We start from the raw sequence: 26046 nt of genomic DNA, 5'->3' as shown, positions 1-26046 counted from the left end.
CCGTTAGGTCCAGTTGCAGATGACTCTGGGGTTGCAGCGCTCATATCGCTTTACTGGCTGAGGGAGCTGGCGTACAGCTTCTGGGTCCTGTGGCCAGCATGACTAAGCCGCTTCTGGGGAGAAGCAAGACGTGGTGGGGGTGTCCATGCTGTGAGCCCCTCCATCCTCCGCTCAGGTTGAATATGTGAGTAAATAAAACTAGATATCATAAAGACAGCACAGTCTACGCTGACCTTCATTCGAAGGAAACCGAAGATGGGCCTGGGGCCCAAGGAGTCTCACTGCTCAGAGACGGGGGTAGTTTGCAAATAAACACACACACACACAAATTTGTGCCTGTGTTCCTAATACATAACTAAGCGTGAAGGCCATGTTATGTGCTTAAGCAACAGCCCACCCGTAAATAAGGAAATGCAACCTCCGTTGCTGATTTATGAAAAAAGCAACAAAGGAATCTTCTCGGCTGTCCCATGAGGTCTGTGGGGCCCTTCAAGAAAGAAAAGCCTGACAAATGACGTGGTTGCCAAGATGGGACTGACCATTGTGCTACGGGGGGCCATCCTCCTGAGCCCGCACCCTTTCCTCCTGAAATGGCTCCCGTATTGCAGAGGCAACGTCATCTTGCACACGTACTGTGAGTTCATGGCTCTGATGAAACTGACCTGTGTGGACACTGGAGCAGAGAGGGCCTACAGTCTCCTGGTTGCTTTTCTGACTGGGGGGCTGGACTTGGTGTTGATCATCGTGCCTTACATCCTCATTTTCCAGGCTGTCTTCCAGCTCCCTTCCAAGGAAGCACGGGTCAAATCTCTTGGCACCTGCGGCTCTCACGCCTGTGTCATCCTGGTCTTCTACACTCCAGCATTTTTCTCCTTCTTAACCCACCGGTTTGGTCACGTGGTTGCCCATGTCCACATTCTGGTAGCAAATATATACCTGCTCCTTCCACCCATGATGAACCCCATTATTTATGGAGTAAGGACCAAGAGGATCCAGCAGGGTCTCTTCAAGATCTTCTGTGTCAAAAGCAGATAAAAGGCCAGGAACTTGGAGCATCTCTTTGAGTTCAGCTGCATCCACTTGTGGAAAATCACAGGACAAGAGAGGGCTCTTCATTCTCTGCTTCCTGGTTTCCCCCAGGCATCTGGCTGGACACTGTGAGAACAGGCTGAGAACTGGATTGGCCATTGGCCTAATCCAGGAGTCTCTTCTTGGATTCTCAACCACCTATGTTCACCTTGTATAGAGGTGTAAATAAAGAAAGCAGTATATCACACAACACCAGTGAGCCTCCAATGTTTCCAAAAGAAGAGGAGTGCAATGGCTTATCCACACTCAGTTTTTGGCCCTCTCTTTCCAGGCAGAGCTTTAACGCTCCGTGTCCGAACATGTTTTCCCTGTCCTCAAAAACCTGCTAATAATACTGGTTCCCCAGCCACTCTGGGCGGCTTCCAACAAAAGATTTAAAATACCGTATTTTTCGCTCCATAGGGCGCACCTAGTTTTCAGAGGGGGAAATCAAGGGGGGGAAAATGATTCCCCCCCCCCCAGCTCTGGGAGCAGCGGACAGGCTGCCTGCAGCCTGTGTGCTTCCAGACCTTCTCCCTGCTTTTGCAGGAGGTGGGGGAATTTCTGCACCCGATCCTTAGCCTCAGGCATCATCTGAACGAAGTCTGGGGCCTGATCCTGAAGAGTCCCAGTCTGCACAGGTTCCCCTGCAACAAGCACCAGCTGAGCCGAGTCAGGGGCCTGAGCCTGCCCTGACTCCAGACGCAGGGATTACCTCATTGCCTTCAGCTGGGCCATCGCTTACAGCTGCTCCATTACCAGTTTGGTCAGGGGAGGCTGAGGTGGCCCCTCGGTCTAGTAACCCACTGACATCTCCCAAGCTGCAGAGACTAAGGTCTGAGAGGAGAGACCTGAGTACACGCATGAGAAATACTCAACCTTCGGGCGAAACAGGGAGGTGAGTTGCTGGGGGATCAGGACCGGCCGCTACCCTGACGGAGAGCAGGAACAAAATGCTGCAACCAGTAACATGGTTACTTAGAGGTGTTTATTATTTACAGCAGGCTCTACAAGTTACTATATACAAGAACAGATACAGATCTTAACTAGCTCTCTCTTAACAAACTCCAAACGACTCTTTTCTCTCAGAACAACACACACTCCAGTCAGTAAGGTCATAAGTCATGATGCCTGTGTGAGTTCTCATCCAATGGTAAAGCTGTATCCAAGGTTTCATATCTCCAGGCAGAATTACTCCCCTCTAATCAGTCATCCTTGGCCTTCGGCCAACTCTTAATTGACTCTGTGTGTCATATCCACCTAACAGTTACCTCATTCAGCCCACATTTTACCAGCTTCCTTGCAAAAATATCACGGGGGACTTCGTCAAAAGCCTTACTGAAATCAAGATGCACTATTTCCACAGCTGTTCCCTGATCAACAAAGTTTGTAACTCCATCCAAAAAAAGAAAAGAAAGAGATTTCTCTGGCTTTCCTTGTTTTTGAGAAAGCCATGCTTTCAACCTGTATGTTTATGTTGTGAACCACTGTGAACTCCTCAGATGATGGGCACATAATTTTTAAAAATGATAATAAGAAGGATATTGGCAAGCTGGAACACGTACAAATGAAGGCGACCAAGATGTTCTTATTTTATTTATGCATTTAATTAATTTCTATATCACCCTATACCAGGGGTGCCAACTTGAATAAAATATAGGAGGGGCTTAGTAAGCCTCTCCTCACATAATAAATCACATGATGTGGTGCATGCATGCCATTTCAATGGCAATGCCTATCAACTTGCGGGTGCCCTCCTCAAATATTTTATTCGGGGGGGGGGAACCTGTGGGCCTTTAAGAGTTGGCGCCTATTCCCTATACCCACAGGTCTCAGGACGGTTACAACATAAAAACACAAGATACACATCTGTAACCCCACTCCCCACCAAATTTTTAAAAGGCATTAGATGTCAATCAGCCAAAAGCCTGGTTAAAAAGGTGCCTATTTGACAGACTCCTAAAGCTGTATAATAGTTTTTCTGACCTCTGAATGAATTCTCTGATGCCTAGTGAGATTGGAGCTCTTCCTGAAGCTCTTTCCACATTCCAGGCACTGATAGGGTTTCTCCCCTGAATGAATTCTTTGATGGGAAGTGAAATAGGAGCTATCAGTGAAGCTCCTTCCACATTCCACACACTGATAGGGTTTCTCCCCTGTATGAATTCTTTGATGTTTAGTGAGATCAGAGCTTCTACTGAAGCTCTTTCCACATTCCACACACTGATAGGGTTTCTCCCCTGTATGAATTCTTTGATGGGATGTGAGATTGGAGCTCTTACTGAAGCTCTTTCCACATTCTGCACACTGATAGGGTTTCTCCCCTGTATGAATTCTTTGATGGGAATTGAGAGAGGAGCTCCGACTGAAGCTCTTTCCACATTCAAAGCACTGATATGGTTTCGTCCTATGAATTCTTTGATGGAAAGTGAAATTGGAGCTCTTCCTGAAGCTCATTCCACATTCCAGGCACTGATAGGGTTTCTCCCCTGTATGAATTCTTTGATGGGATGTGAGATCGGTGCTCCATCTGAAGCTCTTTCCACATTCCAGGCACTGGTAGGGTTTCTCCCCTGTATGAATTCTCTGATGGGAAGTGAGATCAGAGCTCCTCCTGAAGCTTTTTGCACATTCCATGCACTGATAGGGTTTCTCCCCTGTATGAATTCTTTGATGGGAAGTGAGATTGGAGCTCTTACTGAAGCTCTTTCCACATTCTGCACACTGATAGAGTATTTGCCCTGTATGAATTCTTTGATGGGAAATGAGATCGGTTCTCCTACTGAAGCTCTTTCCACATTCCACGCACTGATAGGGTTTCTCTCCTGTGTGAATTCTCTGATGGGAAGTGAGATTGGAGCTCGTACTGAAGCTCTTTCCACATGCCACGCACTGATAGGGTTTCTCTCCTGTATGAATTCTCTGATGGGAAGTGAGTTTGTAGCTTTCAGTGAAGCTCTTTCCACATTCCAAACACTGATAGGGTTTCTCCCCTGTATGAATTCTCTGATGCTTAGTGAGATTGGTGCTTTTACTGAAGCTCTTTCCACATTCCACACACGAATAGGGTTTCTCTCTTGTATGAATTCTTTGTTGGGAAGTGAGAGAAGAGATCTTACTGAAGCTCTTTCCGCATTCCACACACTGATAGGGTTTCTCTCCTGTATGAATTCTCTGATGGAAAGTGAGATTGCGGCTGTGGCTGAAGCCCTTTCCACATTCCATGGACTGATAGGGTTTCTTTTCAATGATAATTCTTTGTTGGAAAGTGTAATGGAAGCTCTGACTGCAGCTCTCTCCACACTCCAAATTTTTACCTGGCTTCTCCTCTCTGAGGATTTTGTTGTGGTCACACTTGTTCTCGATTTCCAATTCATCACAATCTGCAATGCAGACAAAAATGGGTTAGAGCCTCAGGAACAAATGGAAAAGAACTGAAGGGAATTGGGGAGGGGGATGTTCATTACCTTTGTTGTTTGTCATTAACCAATATATTCGTTATTAGACTCTGATGGGTTGTTGAATGTTGCTTGGTTTGATATACATTAGTGGTCAAAATTGTCAAAGCCTTTCGGAAAAAAGTGTTTTTCAGAGGATTGATGGCTTATAACACCACTTCTTTTGGAGTAATATCATAAAATCATATATAAATGGAAAGATAATTCAATTAAGAATGTAATGCAACTAAGTTTGTTCAATTATCTGTATTCTATCAAAACGTATAGCCAAATAACTAGAAAAACGAAATACAACTTGCTTAGGTTTTCTCAGCGTGTTATGTGATTTCTATTGTTGATTGGTTTTTTTGTGTTTTTTCATTTAGTGAGTTTCTATAATATAATAAAATTAAAGGAATGGCACAAAGAGTTGACTGTTCACCCAGAAAGCGATGTAAAATAGCCAATGTGGTGTAGTGGTTAAGAGCAGTAGTCTCTTAATCTGGTAACCGGGTTCGCTTCCCTGATCCTCCACATGCAGCTGCTGGGTGACCTTGGGCCAGTCACACTTCTTTGAAGTCTCTCAGCCCCACTCACTTCAAAGAGTGTTAGTTGTGAGGGAGGAAGGGAAAGGAGAATGTTAACCGCTTTGATACTCCTAAGGGTAGTAATAAAGTGGGATATCAAATCCAAACTCCTCCTCCTCTTCTTCTTCTTCTATTAAGTGAACAAGACTACACTTATGAAGAAATTAGAAGAAAGATTTTGGGAAACATAACCAAAGCTGGCATTTCTATATTTTTGAAGAGCTATAAGGAGACTCAGTCACTACAAAATCAGACTGGTAAAGGCAGGGAAAGGTGCACAACAGCAAGTGACAATTGAAGAATGAAGAGACCGTGCCTACGTGACAGAAGAAAATCATTTGGGTGTATACAAGATGACATGGCGCAATGTAATGTGAAGTTGAGTGCAAAGACTGTTCTAAATGCTAGAATTCTAAGGAAAAAGCCATGGTTATCTCTCAAGCAAAGGTTGAAAAGATTAAACTGTGCTACAACCCATGTTAAACTGGACAGTGGAACAATGGGGCAGTGTTATTTGGAGTGATGAGACCCAAATCTCCTTGCTTGGTAGTGATGGCATGAAATACGCGAGGAGAAGAATCGGAGAAGATTTATATCCTACAGTGAAACCTTGGATTATGTACCATCCTCCTTACGAATGGTTCGCGTAACGAGCTCCGCTAACCTGGAAGCAGGTGCTTCTGGTAGTGAACTTTGCCCTGGGGTGCTAGCGAAAGCGCGTCTCAGGATAAAAATGGATTCGGGTTAAGAATGGACCTCCAGAATAGATTAAGTTCTTAACCCGAGGTACCACTGTATTTCTAAATAAACCTCAACTAGGAAAACTGCCAGCATTCCGTGTCTTGTGTGACAGAAGTGCTAAATCTGACAATATACCACTAGTCCTGGAAGACCTACACTGGCTCCCTGGACATTTCCTAGCACAATTCAAAGTGTTGGTGCTGACCTTTAAAGCCCTAAACAGCCTCGGTCCAGTATACCTGAGGAGCGTCTCCACCCCCATCATTCAGCCTGAATAATGTGGTCCAGCTACGAGGGCCTTCTGGCATTTCCCTAATTGCAAGAAGCCAAGTTACAGGGAACCAGGCAGAGGGCCTTCTCGGTAGTGGAACCCACCCCATTGAATGCCCTCCAATCAGATGTCAAGGAAATAAACAATTTTCAGACTTTTAGAAGACATCTGAGAAGTAGGGAAACCAACTTAAGGATTAGATCGATACCCGAAGTGGAAGAGGACAACCTGGCTGAGTTTCTGACCAAAATATTTTCCAAGCACTGGAACCTAGAAGAGACGGACTTTAAGATTACATCAGCTTTCAGACTTGGAAGACTGACAAAAAAAGACAAGCCCAGAGACTGTTTGATATCACTGAGATCAAAGGAGGAGAGGGACAAGATTTTGGGCCTACACTACGGAAAGTCACTGGACATTTTAGATAAGAGGATTGAGTTATACAAGGACGTTCCCAAACAGCTTTTGGATTTGAGATCGGAATATTTGGAATTAGCAAGACTTTTGAGGAGCAACGCCATCATCTTTAGGTGGGATTTTCCACAAGGACTATCTTTTACTTTCAGAGGGAGGAAGATCAAAATTAGAACATTGGAAGACAGAGACAAATTTCTGAACCAATACGGAGAGGACCTTCATAAAAAACTTGGATTACCATCGGAGCCCGAAACACCAGAGGTACCTGCACCCTTGGATCCTGAAGATTCAGCGAAAAAGGTACCACCCCCAGAAAAATAACCAGATTTATCCAGGATGTCTCTGCAACTTCTGAGTTGGAATATAAATGGCTGCAACATTCCGGAGAAAAGGAGGAAAATTTTTCACATATTAAAAAAGGAACAATTGGACATTATTTGCCTGCAAGAAACCCACGTGACTAGGCTCCACAGAAAAGTGCTGATAAATAAGAGACTTGGCCAAGAATTTATATCTTCAGACATAGTGAAGAAGAGAGGAGTGGTGATATATGCAAAAGAGAGCCTTTCACCTAAATTCTTATTTAAAGATGAACATGGCAGAATTTTGGCAATTGAAATACAGTATCAAGGAGAAAAAATTTTGATATTAGGAATCTATGCACCAAATGATGGGAAATCGGAATTTTATAAGAAGTTGCATGAAAGCATGCTGGAATATCTGGACTATGACAACATCATAATGATGGGAGATATGAATGGGATTGTATCAACTAACATGGATAAGTCGCAAAGTCAAAAAGTTACCAAAGATGGCAGACTACCAAAGACCTTTTTTGAAATGACAGAAAATATGGGCTGGATTGACATATGGAGAATCAAGAACCCCCTAGGAAAAGAAGGAACATTTTTCTCTGAGGCTCAACTGACTTGGACAAGAATCGACCAAATTTGGATTACTAGAGGTCTGGCACCTAAGGTCAGGAAAGTGGAAATCTGCCCAAAAACCTGCTCCGACCATAATGCTTTGAAAATGGACATGACATTATTACCAACCGGCTCCTTTAGATGGAAGATGAATGACAATTTGTTTAAAAATCAGGAGATCATTAAGAAGGCCCAAAAAGTTATAAAGGACTATTTTGAAATAAACCTGAACACCGCGGTGGAAAAAAGAACAATTTGGGACGCAAGCAAAGCTGTGATGAGAGGGTTCTTGATACAACAGAATGCCATAAGGAAAAGGACACAAAATGAAAAGAAAGACAAGATTCTGGAGAAAATTAAAGAACTAGAGAAGAAGCTAAGAGCCAATCCGAAGTCACAGCCGATTTTGAGAGAAATTAAACTTCATCAGGCACAATATTCAAAACTGATAAACCAGGAAATAGAATGGAAGATTAAATCAATGAAACAAAAAACGTTTGAATCGGCAAATAAATGTGGGAAACTGCTGGCCTGGCAGTTGAAGAAGAGACAAAAATTGAACATAGTAACAAATTTGGAAATTGAAGGAAGAAGTATACAGAACCCCGTGGAGATTAGAAAGTGTTTTCAAAAATATTTTAAAAAATTATATACTCAAGGGCCGCAGAATGAAGTTGAGATTGAACAATTTTTGAGGAAAAACGGATTGAAAAAATTGTCACAAGAAAATAGACTACTCCTGAACAGCAAAATAACACGACAAGAGATTGAACATGCCATTCAGAACTTGAAATTGGGCAAATCTCCAGGGCCAGACGGCTTGACCTCCAAGTACTATATGACATTAAGTGATTATTTGATCCAACTACTGCTGGAGGTCAGCAATGAAATTATGGAGGGAAAGAAGGCGCCAGAATCGTGGAAAGAAGCGTTCATCACATTGATACCAAAATCAGAAACTGAAAAGACACAGCTCAAGAACTACCGCCCCATCTCCCTTTTAAATGTGGATTACAAAATATTTGCTGATGTTTTGGCAAACAGACTTAAAAGAGTTTTAAGTCAAGTAATTCATAAAGACCAGGCAGCCTTTCTCCCAGGCAGACACATGTTTGCTAACACAAGGAACATTATTGATGTCCTGGAACTTTTGCAAACTGACATAAACACTAAAGCAGTGCTAATTTTTATAGATGCGGAGAAGGCCTTTGACAACATCTCTTGGAAATTTATGAAGGGAAATTTAAAAGAAATGGGAGTGGGGAGGGGTTTTGAAAATGGGATTGACGCAATATATTCAGAACAAAAAGCAAAATTGATTGTTAATAATGTGGTAACAGAAGAGTTCAAAATTGAAAAAGGAACACGACAAGGCTGCCCGATTTCCCCTTTGTTATTTATCTCAGTCCTGGAGGTGCTCTTAAACTTGATCAGAGGGGACCGGTTGGTGCAAGGGATCCAGGTCGGAGCGAAACAATATAAACTTAAAGCTTTTGCAGATGACCTAGTTTTGACACTGCAGGAGCCGGAATCTAGTACGAAAAGAGTTTTACAATTGATTGACAATTTTGGTCGGGTGGCGGGATTTAAGTTAAACAAACAGAAAACTAAGGTGTTGGGGAAAAATTTGACAGATATTGAATCAGAACAGTTTCAGAGAGAAACAGAATTATCATTGGTGAAAAAGGTAAAGTACCTAGGGGTGAACATAACAGCAAAAAATCTGAGTCTATTTAAGGAAAATTATGAAAAATGCTGGTCTGAAATTAAGAGAGACTTGGACAGTTGGACAAAATTGAAGCTTTCTTTGTTAGGCCGAATTGCTGCTATTAAGATGAATGTATTGCCAAAAATGTTGTTTTTGTTTCAAACACTACAGATTATAGACAAGACGGAATGCTTCCGGAAGTGGCAGAGAGATATTTCTAAATTTGTCTGGCAGGGCAAAAAGCCCAGAATTAAGTTTAAGATACTGACTGACGCAAAGGAAAGAGGGGGCTTTGCCCTGCCAGACTTAAGGTTGTATTATGAAGCCGCAGCTTTCTGCTGGCTAAAAGACTGGCTACTTCTCGAAGACACTGATGTGTTGGATCTGGAAGGGTTTAATAATAATTTTGGTTGGCATGCATACTTATGGTATGACAAAGTTAAGATCAATAAGGCCTTTAAGAACCATATTGTCAGAAAAGCAGTGTTTAATGTCTGGACAAAATATAAAGACTTATTGGAAAATAAAACCCCAAGGTGGCTTTCACCTCTGGAAGCTAAGGCCCGAAAAAGACCCAATATGGAAGCCAATTGGCCAAAATATTGGGAAATATTAGAAAAAGATGGAAATAACTGGAAATTGCAGAGTATGGAAAAAATGAAGGATAAAGTGCGAGACTGGTTACATTACGCTCAGATTAAAGAAGTTTTTAAAAATGACAAAAAGCTAGGGTTCCAGGTGGAGAAATCGAAGTTGGAAACTGAACTGTTAGAACCTAAGACTAAGGTACTTTCAAGAATGTATAACTTGCTGTTGAAATGGAACACACAAGACGAAATGGTTAAATCGGCTATGATAAAGTGGGCACAGGACATTGGGCATAACATTATGTTTGAGGAATGGGAAAGGTTGTGGACCACTGGGCTAAACTTTACTGCATGTAATGCTTTGAAAGAAAATATAATGAAAATGATATACAGATGGTACATGACCCCAGTTAAGCTTGCCAAAATATACCACTCGTCTGACAATAAATGTTGGAAATGTAAAGAAAATGAAGGAACATTCTTTCACCTCTGGTGGACTTGCCCTAAAGTGAAGGCCTTCTGGGAAATGATATATAATGAACTGAAAAAGGTATTTAAGTATACTTTCACTAAGAAACCAGAGGCCTTCCTTCTGGGTATTGTCGGCCAGAAGGTGTCAAAGAAGGACAGAACTTTCTTTATGTATGCAACAACGGCAGCAAGGATACTCATCGCAAAGAACTGGAAAACTCAAGATCTACCCACGCTGGAAGAATGGCAGATGCAGCTGATGGACTATATGCAGCTGGCGGAAATGACTGGCAGAATTCGAGACCTGGGAGAAGAAAGGATTGAAGAAGACTGGAAGAAATTTAAGATTTATTTACAAAATTATTGTAATTTGATGGAATGCTAAGAAGGATGCTTGATTATAAACAATTGGCCATCACTAAATTAGATGAGTATTATTAGACTATATTGTAATGATTGGTTATAAGATTACAAATAAGATGGTAATTTGCTTGAAAAATTTTATGAACAATGTAAGTGCGAGCGGATGACGCGAGGAAGTCCAAAGATGTTATGAAATTTTGTAAAGACACAAACAATGCTGTTTTTCATTTTTGTATCTCTTTTATTAAAAAAACCTAATAAAAATTTTGAAAAAAAAAAAAATAGAAGACATCTGAAGGCAGCCCTCTTTAGGAAAGCTTTTAATATTTGATGGAATATTGTATTTTGATATTTTTGTTGGAAGTAGCCCAGAGTGGCTGGAGAAACCCAGCCAGATGGGCTGGGTATAAATCAATTATCATCATCATCATCATCATCTTAACCAGAGGTACCACTGTACATGTATTACACCTACTGTGAAACACCCAGTTAGTGTTATGATCTGGGGTTGGATGGCAGCAAAAGGTGTGGGCAGGATTTGCATCATGAATGGGAATGTAAATGCCCCAAAATTCATAAATGAAATACTTGAGCCCAAACTGAACCATTCCACATGTGATCTTTCCCCAGATACTGAAGCATTTACATATATTTATATAAATATTTACTGATTTATTTTTATTTCCACAGGATTCAGCTCCATGTCATGTTGCTGCTGTGTGCAAACAGTGGTTTCAAGATAATCATATTCCACTCCTGGAACGGCCTGGGAATAGCCCAGATCTTAACCCAATCTTTGGAGCCAACTAAAGAAACTTGTTAGTTTGAACCAACCCAGCAATTAATAGAGGCAATTATTCAATCTTGGTTTCACATTATTATAGCTGCAGAAATTTTAAAAAGCCTGGTTCACTCCATGGGAGGACGTTGCAAGATCGTAATTAAAGTTACCAAACCAAGTATTAGTGGACATGGTGAGAATTTCTGCACATCTCCTTTTTTCTATGTGTTTCCCATTTCTTCTTTATGATTGATGTTCTAATAAATACTCCTTCATAGACGTTAATCCGGGAAGATTGTTCTTTCAGGGCTCTGCCATCGCCATTGATCCCCGGCATTGAATGGGTTGGCCTAGTGTGGGGCTCTGAGGTGAGCTTGGCTGTCTGCCTGGTGTACCGGCCACCTAGCGCACCAGCAGCCACCCTGTCAGGCCTGCTGGAGGCGGTGGCCGGCTGGGCCTTGGAGTTCCCTAACCTATTGGTATTGGGGGACTTCAACATCCATGCTGATGCCACTCCTTCCTCACAGGCTCTGGACCTGGTGTCTTCCATGGCGACACTAGGGCTCTCCCAGTTTCTTTTGGGCCCCACACATCAAGCAGGCCACACGCTGGATTTGATCTTTGGCGTAGGTATAGATGTGATCATGTCTCCTTCAATGAAGGTGCCATGGTCTGATCACTACGCTCTGAAAGCCAGGATTGACTTTCCACCCCCACCCTGCTTAGGTGGCGAGCTGATTTGGGCTCGCCCGCAGAGGCTGATGGACCCTGATATATTCCGCCAAGCCTTGCGGGACCATGCTCCCCCTGGCGACTCATTGACTGAGCTAGTTGAGGGCTGGAATATCCAGCTCCTGGCAGCCATCGATGAGATCGCACCGAAGCTCCCTCTGCGACCCAGCAGAAACCGGGCTCCCTGGTTTATTGAGGAGCTCCGGAAAATGAAGCAGGACCTCAGACGGCTAGAGCGAGTATGGCAGGGTGACCGTGACAGAGCCTCAAGAACATCTTATACGGTTTTTATGAAAACCTACGAGATGGCAGTGAAGGCCGCTAAGAAGTCTTACTTCTCGGCTTCCATTGCATCCACTAGCTCTCACCCAGCGAAATTATTTAGTATAATTAGGTCCTTAATGTCCCTGGAGGGACAGCCAAATTTAAATAACAATTTGACACACAGTGGTGAGGCATTTGCAAGCTTTTTTGAGGAGAAGATCCTGTTGCTCCGCCGTGACCTCCTTGCCAATTTGGATACAATAACGGAACTGGAGGCCCCTTGACTGTCCTCAGGTCCAGTATTGGACCACTTTGACCGGATATCTCCAGCTGATGTGGACAGACTCCTCCGAGCTGGAAAGCCCACCACCTGTCCTCTTGACCTGTACCCATCCTGGCTGATTAGAGCGTGTCCAGACGAGGTGCGGGCCCTCCTGGGGGATATCATCAATTTGTCCCTTGGAACCGGGATATTCCCAGGGGAACTGAAGGAGGCAGTGGTGCACCCGCTCTTAAAGAAAACATCATTATATCATTTAGATGTATCTAATTACCGCCCGGTTTAAAATCTTCCGTTCCTGGGTAAGGTGATTGAGAGAGCGGTTGCTGAACAGCTTGGTAGGTTTCTGGATGAAACATTGGCTCTGGATCCATTCCAGTCAGGCTTCCACGCTGGTCATGGGACCAAGACGGCTCTGGTCGCCCTAACAGATGATCTCCGCAGGCAGCTGGATCGAGGCGGGTCGGGGCTGCTGATTCTTTTAGACTTGTCAGCAGCCTTCGACATGGTCAATCACGAACTCCTGGACCACCGCCTTGCCGACGTGGGGATCCAGGGCACAGTCCTTCAATGGCTACACTCGTTTCTCTCTGGTCGGGGACAGAGGGTGGCGCTTGGGGGGAAACTGTCATCGCACCACTCCTTAGTGTGTGGAGTGCCACAGGGTGCGATACTCTCCCGGATGCTTTTCAACATCTTTAAGTGCCCCCCCCCCTCACCCAGCTTGTCCAGAGTTTTGGGTTGGGCTGCCATCAGTATGCCGATGACACCCAACTCTATCTGTTGATGGATGGCCATCCTGACTTGGCCCCAGGCACACTGATCAGATGTTTGGAAGCTGTGGCTGGATGGTTATGTGGGAGCTGGTTGAAGCTAAATCCTTCGAAGACACAGGTCCTTTGGCTGGGTCGAGACAATATGGGATTGGGGGGGGGGACTCCCATCTCTTGCGGGGGTGCAATTAGTGCCAGCACCGTCCGTTAAGAGTTTGGGTGTAATCTTCAACACCTCCCTTTCTATGGAGGCGCAGATTGCAGCTATAAAAAGGCGGCATTTTTTCATCTCCGCCAAGCTAAGCAGTTGGCTCCTTACCTTTCTCACCCTGACCTAGCCACTGTGATCCACGTGACAGTCACCTCCAGACTGGATTATTGTAACTCATTCTATGTGGGGCTGCCCTTGAGGCTGACCCAGAAACTCCAGCGGGTGCAGAATGCCGCGGCGAGACTCCTTACGGGGTCCTCACTGCGGGATCACATTCGCCCAGTGCTATAATAGCTGCACTGACTCCCAGTGGAGTACAGGATCAGGTTTAAGGTGCTGGTTTTGACCTTTAAAGCCCTATATGGCCTAGGACCCTCGTACCTACGGGACCGCCTCTCCTGGTATGTCCCACGGAGGACCTTACGGTCTTAAAAAAAAAAACATATTGGAGGTCCTGGGCCACAGAGAGGTTAGGCTGGCCTCAACCAGAGCGAGGGCTTTTTCGGCTGTGGCTCCAATCTGGTGGAATGCTCTGTCACAAGAGACTAGGGCCCTGCAGGACTTGACATCTTTCCGCAGGGCCTGCAAGATGGAGCTGTTCCACCAGGCCTTTGGCCAGGGCACAGCCTGACCCCCTCCCCACAGAACTCTAGCCAATGGTTGCCATTACTCTGATTTGATTTGATTTTATAATGAACTGATTTTAGAATGTTATATCATTTTACTGTTGTTAGCCACTCTGAGCCCAGCTTCTGCTGGGGAGGGTGGGATATAAATAATATATTATTATTATTATTATTATTATTATTATTATTATTATTGCATTACTTTCTTCATTAAATAATTTTTCCATTGATATAGAATTTTATGGTATTATTCCCCAAAAAAGTGGTGTTATGAACCATCAAACCTCAGATATACACTTTTCCCAAAAGGCTTCCACAATTTTGGCCACTAGTGTAGGTTGTTCATTTTAAAGTTAATGTGCTTTTTATATGGGATCAGATTGTTATTATTAATGTTTCATGTGTATGTATGTGTTGGAAGCCACCCAGAGTGGCTGGGGCAACCCAGCCAGATGGGCAGGGTATAAATAAAAATTATTGTCAGGGGTTGAGAAGGAGAGACACAGGAGGGGGAGCAAATGGAGAGTGAGGAGGAGGAGTACGAGGGGGGCGCAGGCAGTGACAGTGGCCAGAGTTATTCCACAAGCCTCTCTAGCGAATCGGAGGACTCACAGAAGGGAGCGCCGGTGGCCAGAGCAAGGGAGATTCCAAGGGAGAAACCTCAAGAGGGAGGGGCCAGCGGGGAGTCTCTGAACAGCAGCTGGAGATCAGGGCCAGCGTCTCCACCAGAGCGCAGTGGGGAGGGGGAGTCCCAGGAGTCGGGACCAGTGTCCTCACCACCAGAGGGAGGAGAGGAGTCAGGTTTGGCAACACCCACATCAGGAAGCGGGGAAACGGTCAGAAGGAAAGTCACCGGCTGGGCGCGCGCGCCAAGTTCAAATGTACAGGAGCGCGGCACAGCGGGGAGCCCGGGAAGGGAGCCAGGTCCTAAAGCCCGCCGGAGGGAGGGGCAAGACTCAGGAGGCTCCGCGTCAGAGGAGTCCAGGAAGGAGGGAACCCCAGAGGGCAGAAGGACCCAACGCAGGAAAGAGCAGCGCAAGAGGTGGAGCCGGGCTAGAATCTTAAACTGGTGTGGGTGGAGCAGTGAGTCAGAGGGGACTTAGCCGGTCTAGCGTTAAGACGTGGGCCTGCGCGCCCAGAGCTTGGAAATGGAAACTAAACTTCAATAAAGACTTTTGTATATAATATCCACTGGGCGTTGGTCCTCTGTGAGCTGGGACCTAGCGGCAGTCCTGACAGTAAGTCCCCTCTCTATTTTCACCAATTTTGCAACCTCGTGGAGTGCGGGAAAGCAGCGAGGGGTGAAGATTGGTGCTTCGCGAGCTCACGAAAAACAGGGAAATGACTACCGAAGAGAGGATAGCGAGTTTGCAAAACGCAGTGACGCAGTTGACTGCAGAAATTGCGGCTTCCAGAAAGAAAGAACAGGAAGCAGCTGCTGCCTGCCAGGATCTGCGAACCAGGTTAGAAGTGCTAAGTACACAGAGGCTACCAGCCACCAGACCAGAAGGGATTGGGCTGGGAAACAGAGGAGGGAGCCTGGTATCTCACTTCAATGGGGACCTGCAGGAGTATCCTAACTTCAGAGCAGATGTGATTTATACATTGCAGCTGCTTGACAAAGACTTTAAAAATGAGGGAGAGAAAGTGGGATTTATTATTTCGCATTTGCGGGGGGAGGCAAAATCGTGGCTGCGCAATCTATGGAGAGACAAGGATCCAGCCCTCCAAAATGCGGCTGCCTTCATTAAAGTGATGGATGCGTGTTTTTTATCTGAGATTGATGTGGATATCGCTAGGAGGGAGATTCACGGACTAAGACAAGGTAAAGCCACTGTGAGGCAATATCATGCACGTTTTTTCGGATTGGTGAATGTACTAGCCTGGGAGAAAGAATCGCCTGCCGTCAGAGACCTGTTCTGGGAGGGGTTGAGCGGAGCTGTGAAAGATGAGATCGCAAGGGGGGGAAGACCCCAAACCACCAAGGAAGTGGTGGAACGGGCACTCTCCATTGGGGTTCGGTTGGAAGGACGCCCTTGGGGCAGGGAGGAAGGGCATTTGGGACGCACGCCAGCGAGAGGACTGCCTCCCTTCCCCAAGGAGGCGGCGCGCGCTCGATCCATGCCTCCGCTGGGAGGGGGAGAGGAGCCGATGGAGATAGGTGGTGCTAAGGCTCACTCCACAGTCGGAGCCCTAACTCCGGGAGCAGTCAAGATGAAGCCTCCTAGAGGAACCAGGAAGTGCTACATCTGCGACAGTGCTCAGCATATGGCAAAAGAGTGTCCCCAGCGGTTTCACAAGCATACTGCAGCCGCAGCGACAGTAACAGACGCAATTCAGCAGAGGGAGTCGCAGCAGGAAAACTCCACTGTCTGGCTGGAGATGGCGTCTCTGGGGACCAGCCAGACAAGTCAGTGAAGCAATCCCCAGGGATCTTACAGCCCACCGACCCCCTCCCACCCAAACCAGTAGTGCAGCTCACCGCATCCCTTCAGCTCCCCAATGGGCTACTGGTGGAAATTCCCATCACCGTCGACTCGGGGAGCAATGCAGATTTTATAGACATGCAGTTCCTCCAGCAACATGGCATAGCCCTTCTGCCAGCGGCGGTACCTCTGAAAGTCGTCACAGTGGACGGCAGGGAGCTACTGGGAGGGCAAGTGCTACAGCAGACGCCGCCAATGGTGATGCGCATTGGAAACCACCGTGAGGTCATCAGCTTCAACGTCACCCGCCTGTCAGACACGCCCATAGTGTTGGGAATGAGTTGGCTGGATAGGCACAGCCCGGCATTAGCTTGGTACCAGCGGCAACTGACCTTCGGCTCCTCTTACTGCGCAGAACACTGCATCCTGGCGGACTTGGAAGATGAGGGGCACGAGGATGGACCACAGCTGAACTTGGGCATGTTGCAAGCGGTGCCTAACAAATACAAGGAGTTTTTGGAGGTCTTCTGCGAGAAAGAGGCGGATAAGCTGCCACCCCACAGACCCTACGACTGCAAGATCGACCTCCTGCCCGGGGCGACGCTCCCGACGGGGAAACTGTACTCCATGTCTGAGGATGAATTGCAAGAGCTCAGGGAGTTCATAGATCACAACCTGAAGCGGGGATTCATCCGGGAGTCCAAGGCGGCAGGAGGCAGTCCCGTGTTCTTTGTAAAGAAGCGGGACACGCCCCAAAAGAGGCTGGTCGTTGATTTCCGCTTCTTGAACCTCAAGACCAAGCCCTCAGCATTCCCTATGCCCAAGATCGATGACCTGCTGGCGACGGTGAGGAAGGGTCGCATCTTTACCAAGTTGGATCTGCGCGGAGCGTACAATCTCATTCGCGTACGGGAAGGCGACGAGTGGAAAACAACCATGTTTACGCCGCTGGGCACTTATGAATACAGAGTTATGCCTTTTGGATTAAAAAATGGTTCCCACTGCTTTCAAGCCTTCATGCATCATGTCTTGGCGGGTCTCCTCTACAAGAAGTGTGTCTGCTTCCTGGATGACATCCTAATCTTCTCGGAATCGCCGGAGGCTCACGAGAGAGATGTTAGGGAAGTTCTGCAGAGGCTGCGGGAGCACAGGCTGTACGCCAAGCTGGAGAAGTGCCAGTTCGACAAGACGGAGGTGGATTTCTTGGGCTACAAACTGTCCGACAAGGGACTGGCTATGGACGGTGCCAAGGTACGTGCAGTACTGGATTGGAAGAGCCCACGCAATAGGAAGGAAGTACAGAGGTTTGTCGGTTTTGCCAACTTTTATCGCAAGTTCATCAAGGGTTTCGCCATGCAGACAGCGGCCATCACCGACACCCTCAGTTCCAAGAAGAAGAGGTTCATCTGGACGGAGCAGGCAGAGCAGTCCTTTCAGAAGCTCAAGCAGCTCTTCGCTTCCGAAGAGAACCTACTGCACGTAAATCCCAGCAGGCCCATGAGAGTGGAGACGGACGCCTCAGACAGGGCCGTGGGAGCCGTTCTGTTGCAGCAAGACCACCAGGGGGACTGGAGGCCGTGCGCTTTCTACTCCAGAAAACTCAGCAAAGCGGAGCAGAACTACACCATTTGGGACAGGGAGTTGCTGGCCATACATGCAGCCTTCAAGGCGTGGCGGCACTTCCTCGTCGGAGCCAAGCACACGGTGCAGGTCCGCACAGACCATAAGAACTTGGAGTACTGGCGCACGGCGAGGTTCCTGAACCAGCGACACATCCGCTGGGCGGAGTTCTTTGCAGATTTCGACTTCAGAATTGAGTACATCCCAGGAAACAGCAACGTCTTGGCGGACGCGCTGTCCAGAAAACCGCAGTATCTGGAGGCAGAGGCACCGGCGGCGGCCAAGCACATTTTCACACCACAGGCGTGGGCATGCGCGTCAGCCACGGTGGACCTGGACGCGGTGCGCCGCGCGCTGCAAACGGACTCGTTCGCCCGAGCCAAGATGGAGGAGGTGTGCAGTGGCAAGGCGAGGGGCGACGAATTCCAAGTGCGAGACGGCCTGCTCCTACGCAAGGGAGTCCTCTACGTACCAGGAGACAGCCTCCGCGCGAAGGTCCTGCAACAGCTGCACGACGCGCCCAGCGCGGGGCACTTCGGCAAGGAGAAGACGGTGGACTTAGTAGCCAGAGACTTTTGGTGGCCTAAGATGCGGGGGGATGTCGCGGACTATGTCAATAGGTGCGACACCTGCCAAAGGGCTAAGCCTGTGCACCAGCCGCCGGCGGGCCTGTTGGAACCGCTACAGACACCGTTCGTACCGTGGGAGAGGGTAGCCCTGGACTTTGTCACAGATCTACCCAGCTCAAGGGGCAAGACGGCAGTGCTCGTGGTAGTGGACCTGTTCACCAAGATGGCCCACTTCATTCCGTGCGCGAAGGTGGCCACGGCCGAGCAGACCGCTAAGATGTTCATAGACCACGTGTTCAAGGTGCACGGCCTACCACGGTCTATTTTGTCCGACCGGGGGCGCCAGTTCATCTCCAACTTCTGGCAAAAGCTGATGGGATTCCTAAACGTCAAGGTCAGCCTGGCGTCGGCGAGACACCCGCAAACTAACGGGCAGGCGGAAAGGGTCAACGCCATCATGCAGCAGTACCTGAGATGCTACGCGAACCAGCAGCCATCGACCTGGGTGGACTATCTACCGTTGGCCGAGTTTGCCTACAACAACACGAAGCACGGGTCCACGGGAGTGACCCCATTTTTTGCCAACTACGGGAGGCATCCCAGAACCTTCCCGGGTCTGGACACAGTGCGGGAGGGGGAGCCACAGGGAGCAGAGGAAGTGGCAGCGGAGTTGCAGGAGATCCACGAGCAGCTCAGGAGGCAGTTAGAGTTGGCAAAACAGGCTTACAAAGTGCAGGCAGATCGACACAGGAGGGTTGGGGAGGACATCCAGGTGGGAGACTGGGTCTGGTTGGCAGCACAAGCAGTTCCAGCCAGATCGTTAGCCAAGAAGAAACTAGGGCACAAGCAGCTAGGGCCTTACCAAGTAGAGGCGCAGATCAACCCAGTGGCCTTCCGGTTGACACTCCCGGAGGGTTCCAGAATGCACCCGGTCTTTCATAGATCAGTGCTCACGCCCTACAGAGAGCCCCACAGGTTTCAAGCACCGGGGAAGGCGCCAGACCCGCTCAGAGAAGCGCCCAAAAAAGGGGGGTCGCCGAAAGGGGAGCCACTTAATGAAGCCACTGAGATTTTAGACTCAAGGTGGGGGGAGGACGGGATTGAATATCTTCTCGCCACGGAGGACACCCCGGCCAGCGCCAACAGGTGGGTGCCGGATTACGCAGTGGAAGAGCAGTTGCTCAAGGAAGAATTCCACACACTTTTCCCGCACAAGCCTATGCCGGCGGGCTTTTTCGAGGATTGTTTGTTCACACCCACACTCTCGGCCAGCACTTTCCGGGGTTTCTCGTCAGCTGAGGACTCGGCTCCGGGAGGCAGCTCTCCGGAGGGATCACTTTCAGGTTTTGGCACGGGGGGATCTTATTGGTGGGAGGACCAACCCGAGGTGGGCTGGCGCAGAGACATGCCGAAGGGGTCCTGGGAGGTGGACCCCCATCAAACAACAGGGGGAGGAGGGCTCTTGGGTGATTTGGGGTCGAGCGCAGATTTCGAGCACACCGCGCAGGAGATGGAAGCGGAGGAGGTCGTCGTCGACGAGCCCATGGGGGACTTCCCGGACTTATCTCGATGGTTGCAAGCCTCAGGGGACGAGCTGTATCCTGGACTCACCCCTACAACAATGGAGCACCCGGAACCCGCACCGGAAGAGGGGGAGGGGGGAAGGGGGGGCTTCGAGGGGGGGATGGATGTCAGGGGTTCAGAAGGAGAGACACAGGAGGGGGAGCAAATGGAGAGTGAGGAGGAGGAGTACGAGGGGGGCGCAGGCAGTGACAGTGGCCAGAGTTATTCCACAAGCCTCTCTAGCGAATCGGAGGACTCACAGAAGGGAGCGCCGGTGGCCAGAGCAAGGGAGATTCCAAGGGAGAAACCTCAAGAGGGAGGGGCCAGCGGGGAGTCTCTGAACAGCAGCTGGAGATCAGGGCCAGCGTCTCCACCAGAGCGCAGTGGGGAGGGGGAGTCCCAGGAGTCGGGACCAGTGTCCTCACCACCAGAGGGAGGAGAGGAGTCAGGTTTGGCAACACCCACATCAGGAAGCGGGGAAACGGTCAGAAGGAAAGTCACCGGCTGGGCGCGCGCGCCAAGTTCAAATGTACAGGAGCGCGGCACAGCGGGGAGCCCGGGAAGGGAGCCAGGTCCTAAAGCCCGCCGGAGGGAGGGGCAAGACTCAGGAGGCTCCGCGTCAGAGGAGTCCAGGAAGGAGGGAACCCCAGAGGGCAGAAGGACCCAACGCAGGAAAGAGCAGCGCAAGAGGTGGAGCCGGGCTAGAATCTTAAACTGGTGTGGGTGGAGCAGTGAGTCAGAGGGGACTTAGCCGGTCTAGCGTTAAGACGTGGGCCTGCGCGCCCAGAGCTTGGAAATGGAAACTAAACTTCAATAAAGACTTTTGTATATAATATCCACTGGGCGTTGGTCCTCTGTGAGCTGGGACCTAGCGGCAGTCCTGACAATTATTAATAATTATTATTATTACTACTGCTAGTATTGCCTGAGAGTCAATCATCCTGGCTCTTCTCTGGGACGGATTTTGTTTGGCCCAGTCATGGCATCCCCTCCATCTCCAATTCCAGTCATCTCTTTGGTCAACCCAAGACTGATAGCAGCAAAATCAAAAACAGAAAACCTGACAGAAGCTACTTATCTTTCCTAACAACTCTGAAGCTGACATTTAAAATGGCCTGGGCAGTTCAGACCAGCCCAACCATGGTATAAAGAGGCAGAACAGGAGGAAGATGGTTCTCAGAAAAGAACTGTAATTTACTGTTTATTGTGGGGGTGTTAGGTTCCCAGGTGTTGTAGGTGTTAGGATCTTTATCTCACCAGCTGGTCAGCAAGTAGCACTATGGTTGTTTATATCATGTGAGTGTCTGAGAGCGTGAGACAGGAAGTCTCAGTACTGTTGAGTACTGCGATAGAAGTCACTTTCACTTCTGTGTGAGATGTTGTTCTGTACTGCTGCTGAGAGAGAGAGTGGACATGCTGGTGGGTTCTCTGTATATATGGACTGTAAATAAAGTAGTTTATAGCTACTGATTGTCTTTTTCTTCTGCAATGAGATGCCAGAAGACGAGCATACTCCTCTCAGGAGGGAGGGGTCGCTTATCACTGGTCTCTCTGGACTGAGGAAGATTTACAGCCAGAGAGAGACCACCGGAGAGACACCCCAGTGTCTTGGGAAGGTGGTGGCCTTCCTGGGCGTTTTTCCAACAGTAGGGGGCGCTGTTGAGCTCTGTGAAAATATGTGAGGTTTGTCACATAGAGGTATTTTTTGAATTTCCAGGCAGATATGACTTTCCCACACAGAGGCTTACCAAGAGAGGCCACGATCCCACGATTCTCCTCCATGACGTCCTTATGCAGAGCTCTCTGGTCAGGATCCAGCAACGCCCACTCCTCGTCCGTGAAATGAACAGCAACATCTTCAAAGCACACTGGACCCTAAAAGAAAAAGGGAAATGTTGTCCTCTGAGACAGCAGAAATATGATCTGCTACAGAAAACTGCCTATAAATTGCTGTGTTGTTTCAATAGGATAGCTTTGCTGCACATTTTGATGATGATGATTTATTTATACCGCACCCATCTGGCTGGGTTTCCCCAGCCACTCTGGTGGCTTTCAACAAAGCAATAAAAGCAGAATAAAACATCAAATAATAAAAACTTCCCTAAACAGGGCTGCCTTCAGATGTCTTCTAAAAGTCAGATAGTTGTTTATTTCCTTGACATCTTATGGGAGGGGGTTTCACAGGGCGGGTGCCACTACTGACAAGGCCCTCTTCCTAGTCCCCAGTAACTTGGCTTTGGGCAGTGAGGGAACCGCCAGAAGGCCCTCGGAGATGGATCTCCATGTCTGGGCAGAATGATGGGGGTGGAGACGCTCCTTCAGGTCTACTGGGCCAAGGTCATTTAGGGCTTTCAAGGTCAGCACCAAACGGACTGGGAGCCAATGCAGGTTTTTCACAACCGGTGTTATATGGTCTTGGTGGCCTCTTCTAGTCACCACTAGTCCAGCTGCCGCATTCTGGATTAGTTGTAGTTTCCAGGTCACCTTCAAAGGTAGCCCCATGTAAAGTGCATTGCATAACTAGAGCATGCACCACTCTGGCGAGACAGAACGTAGGCAGGAAGGGTATCATCCTATGGACCAGATGGAGCTGGTAAACAGCTGCCCTGGACACAGAATTGACCAGCGCCTCCATGGACAGCTGTGAGTCCAAAATGACTCCCAGGCTGCGCACCTGGTCTTTTAGGGGCAGTTACGCCATTCAGGACCAGGGAGTCCCCCCTACACAAACATTCCAGTTTCCCCGATGGAAGGATCCACTTTCTCCTCTCCTTGTGTGCTGTTCTGGGGAGGTTCCTTCCAATGCCCTAGAGCGAAATTCCAGGGGCTCATGGCCACTATTTGTTCTCATTTGTGCACTGCTTAGAAGCCTATTCAGTGATCAATCTAGAAATAAAATAAGCCTAGTCTGGATGGCCATCTGTCTTGGATTATCTAGCTGAGACTCCTGCAATGCAGGGGGTGGGACCTGATGACCCTTGGGGTCCCTTTCAACTCTAGGATTCTATGAAAACTGCAACTACAGATGAATCCTACTGGTGATATTGAGAAGGCTGGAGTCACAGAGATATATGGTTAGGAAATCCCACACTTCACAGCCAGAGTTAACTCTTTATCAGCAAGAAAATGATATTCACAGACTTGGCTGAGTTTCGGGCCTCAAGAGAACAGCAGCTCATTCCCCGAGCATCTTCCTCAATGAAATCAGTTGCTGAGAGTGAAGGCCCCCGGCTCCCCACAACTTTCCAAGTCCCCTCCTCTCTGGGGTTTCTGGCAAGCAATTCAACAGTGCGCCAGTGTGCAGACTGCCTTTGCTCCTCCATTGTCAGACGTCTCCTGGCTCTGAGAGACAAGCAAGGAGGGGGGCTTCTGGCAGAAGGAGAGGGAGCTCCCAGTGGCTCCTCTTTCTCCTGACTCACCTCTGCCTCTCGACCTTCCTCTCCCACTCGCCTCCTTCCTCTTCTGCCTCTGATTCTGCACTGCATTCTGCCACAGAGTCTCCCAGCTCACTAAGCCCTGTTACCATTTCAGTTTCTGACACCTCCTCTTCCCAGGCTTCTCCCTCTTCTCCCTTTCACTGCTCATCCTTCCTCCACCTCCACTCCTTCGGCTCTGAGCCATCTACCCTTCCTGGTTCCCCGGCTGCTTCCTCCCACCATTCCTCTGTGCCCAACCAGTCCATGACATTGCTCCATCCCTCGGCCTCTGGCCCCACCAGGCAGCTTCCCCTGACCTGGTCTGGTTCCACAGCTGCTGCTTCCCTTCTTCCCCCATGAAAAGGCGGATCAGGAGGTCTTGCCGGCATCATTCTGTCTCCTGCAATAGAAAAAATGTAAGCAGGATGCCAGGAGTGCCTGCTTCTCTCACAGAGGAAACAGGGCATCTCTAACTACAGATGGGCCTTTCAGAAAGCCTTACCTGCTGAGTGCATTTGGACGTTTGTGACCATTTCATGTTAGTTGTGCAAAAATACTTCTCACTTCCTTTGGACCCTTGGTCCCAACTGTGCCCCCCTCAAAAAAAAAAAACCCAAGATGAAAACAACCCACAGATGAGTTGGAAAACGAACAGAATAGACCAAAAGAGAGAAAATCCACCTTCCTCCTTACCCAGTGGCCACTCTCTGGTGTCCAACGGAGGCCTCTCGGCCTCACAGGAATCCAGGTCCATTTCTGCAAAATGATCCTTTCCCTGAAAAAGAAACAAGGATTCAAAACAGAGAATGGATGGTGAGAAATGTTAGAAAGAGAATGACAAAGACTTAAAGGGTGTTAGATCTCATTCCATGGATGTCTTCCCAGAAAAAGGATGGGCCATGAATAGAGGAATATGAGATGCTCTCCGTCCTGTTTGGAGTCCCTTGGGAGTATCCGGAGGAAAGTCTCTCTCACCTGCTTTCTCTCCTCTGCCTGACTCAGGAGGAAACCTTCAGCCAGGGCCACCGCCTGTGAACTGGTCTCCACTCCACAGTCCCTCACCCAGCTCTCCATCTCCGGTGGAAGGACAGCCAGGAACTGCTCCAAGATCACAAGATCCAGCATCTCAGCTTTCGTGTGCCTTTCTGGCTTCAGCCACTGGTGGCAATGGTGGTAGAGTCGGCTGCAAACCTCTCGGGGTCCTTTAACCTCCTCGAAGCAGAACTGCCTCACCTGCTGGCTCTGCACCTCTGAGCGGAGGGTGTCCTCCTCACCCAGGATCTTCTGCACAGAGTTTTCCCACAATCCCCCACTGCTCCCGGTTTGGATGCCATGGCCCCTTCCTGCTCCAGGGCCAGCTGAGTCTTGCTCATCCATCTGTGCTCTCAGGAAGCCTCTGAGAGATCGGAAGGAACCCTTTGGTCTTCTGCCAAGTTCTGTCTGTCTTAAGGAGAAGCTCTAGCAAATCCTACAAAGCAAATACATTGTTCTGTTACAGCCCAAACCATGAGAGATCTTCTTTATAAAGAGGAGGAGAAAAAGAAGAAGGAGAAAGCAGCCTCTAGCTCTCCTAGAAGGAAGATTGCAATGCAAAATGTGGAGGCAACGGAAGGGATTTCTGGGAGATGAATCAGCCTGGTTTCTCCTGCCTTCCAGTCAATACATGAAGTCAGAATTGACTGACAAGGGAGTCATTTGTATCTTGTGGGAAATGGATTCTTGGCTCTGGTGGGGGTCCTCACCCGGGGGTCCTCAGGAGTTGCTCTCCCCCCACCCCCACTTCTGGGCACATTTCTCCCCTGCTTCTGTCTCCTTTTCTTGCACTTGGTATCTCTGCCACTCTCAAGACAGAATTCTGGGGTGGGGTCCCTTTTTCTTCGCTCTGAGGGCCAGGTATGTATCTGGCCAACCCCCTGAGAGCCAAGTGGACAGGGTCCAAAGACATCTCTCTTGAAATTTAGGCGGCCAATTTATTATGATTATTCTCTTAGATAGCTCAACACACACACAGGCATTGATGCCAAGGTCCCTGGAGGCTCATGGAGTAGCAGCGCCCATTTCCGGCTGCTTTGCCAGCAACAATCCCTTTGGGAGAGAGAGGATGTGGTCCTGGGATGCCCTGCTCTGGGTGCGAGGGGATTGCTGCAGTGGCCTCCGTGGGGAGCTGCCCTTGGAGATGACTGGGAAACTGGTCCCCAATGCAGCAGCC

The 26046-nt window shown here is 48.4% G+C and overlaps 1 protein-coding gene across 1 annotated transcript in view; it reads right to left on the bottom strand.

Annotated features, from left to right (window-relative positions):
- Window positions 1–26046, bottom strand: part of LOC310843361 (uncharacterized protein) — a 172562-nt gene that overhangs the window by 92731 nt on the left and 53785 nt on the right. Inside the window, exons 4-5 of the mRNA XM_083736624.1 lie at window positions 22170–22296; window positions 3055–4451 (exon numbers count right to left, since the gene is read on the bottom strand). Coding sequence (XP_083592750.1) covers window positions 3055–4451; window positions 22170–22296 — 1524 coding nt within the window. The remainder of the gene's footprint in view (window positions 1–3054; window positions 4452–22169; window positions 22297–26046) is intronic.

Source organism: Podarcis gaigeae, assembly GCF_964106915.1.
Source record: "Podarcis gaigeae genome assembly, chromosome: 4".
NCBI classification, from domain to species: Eukaryota; Metazoa; Chordata; class Lepidosauria; order Squamata; family Lacertidae; genus Podarcis; species Podarcis gaigeae.
The sequence above is the reverse complement of the archived record's forward strand: the minus strand, read 5'-3'. Positions and strand labels throughout refer to the sequence as shown.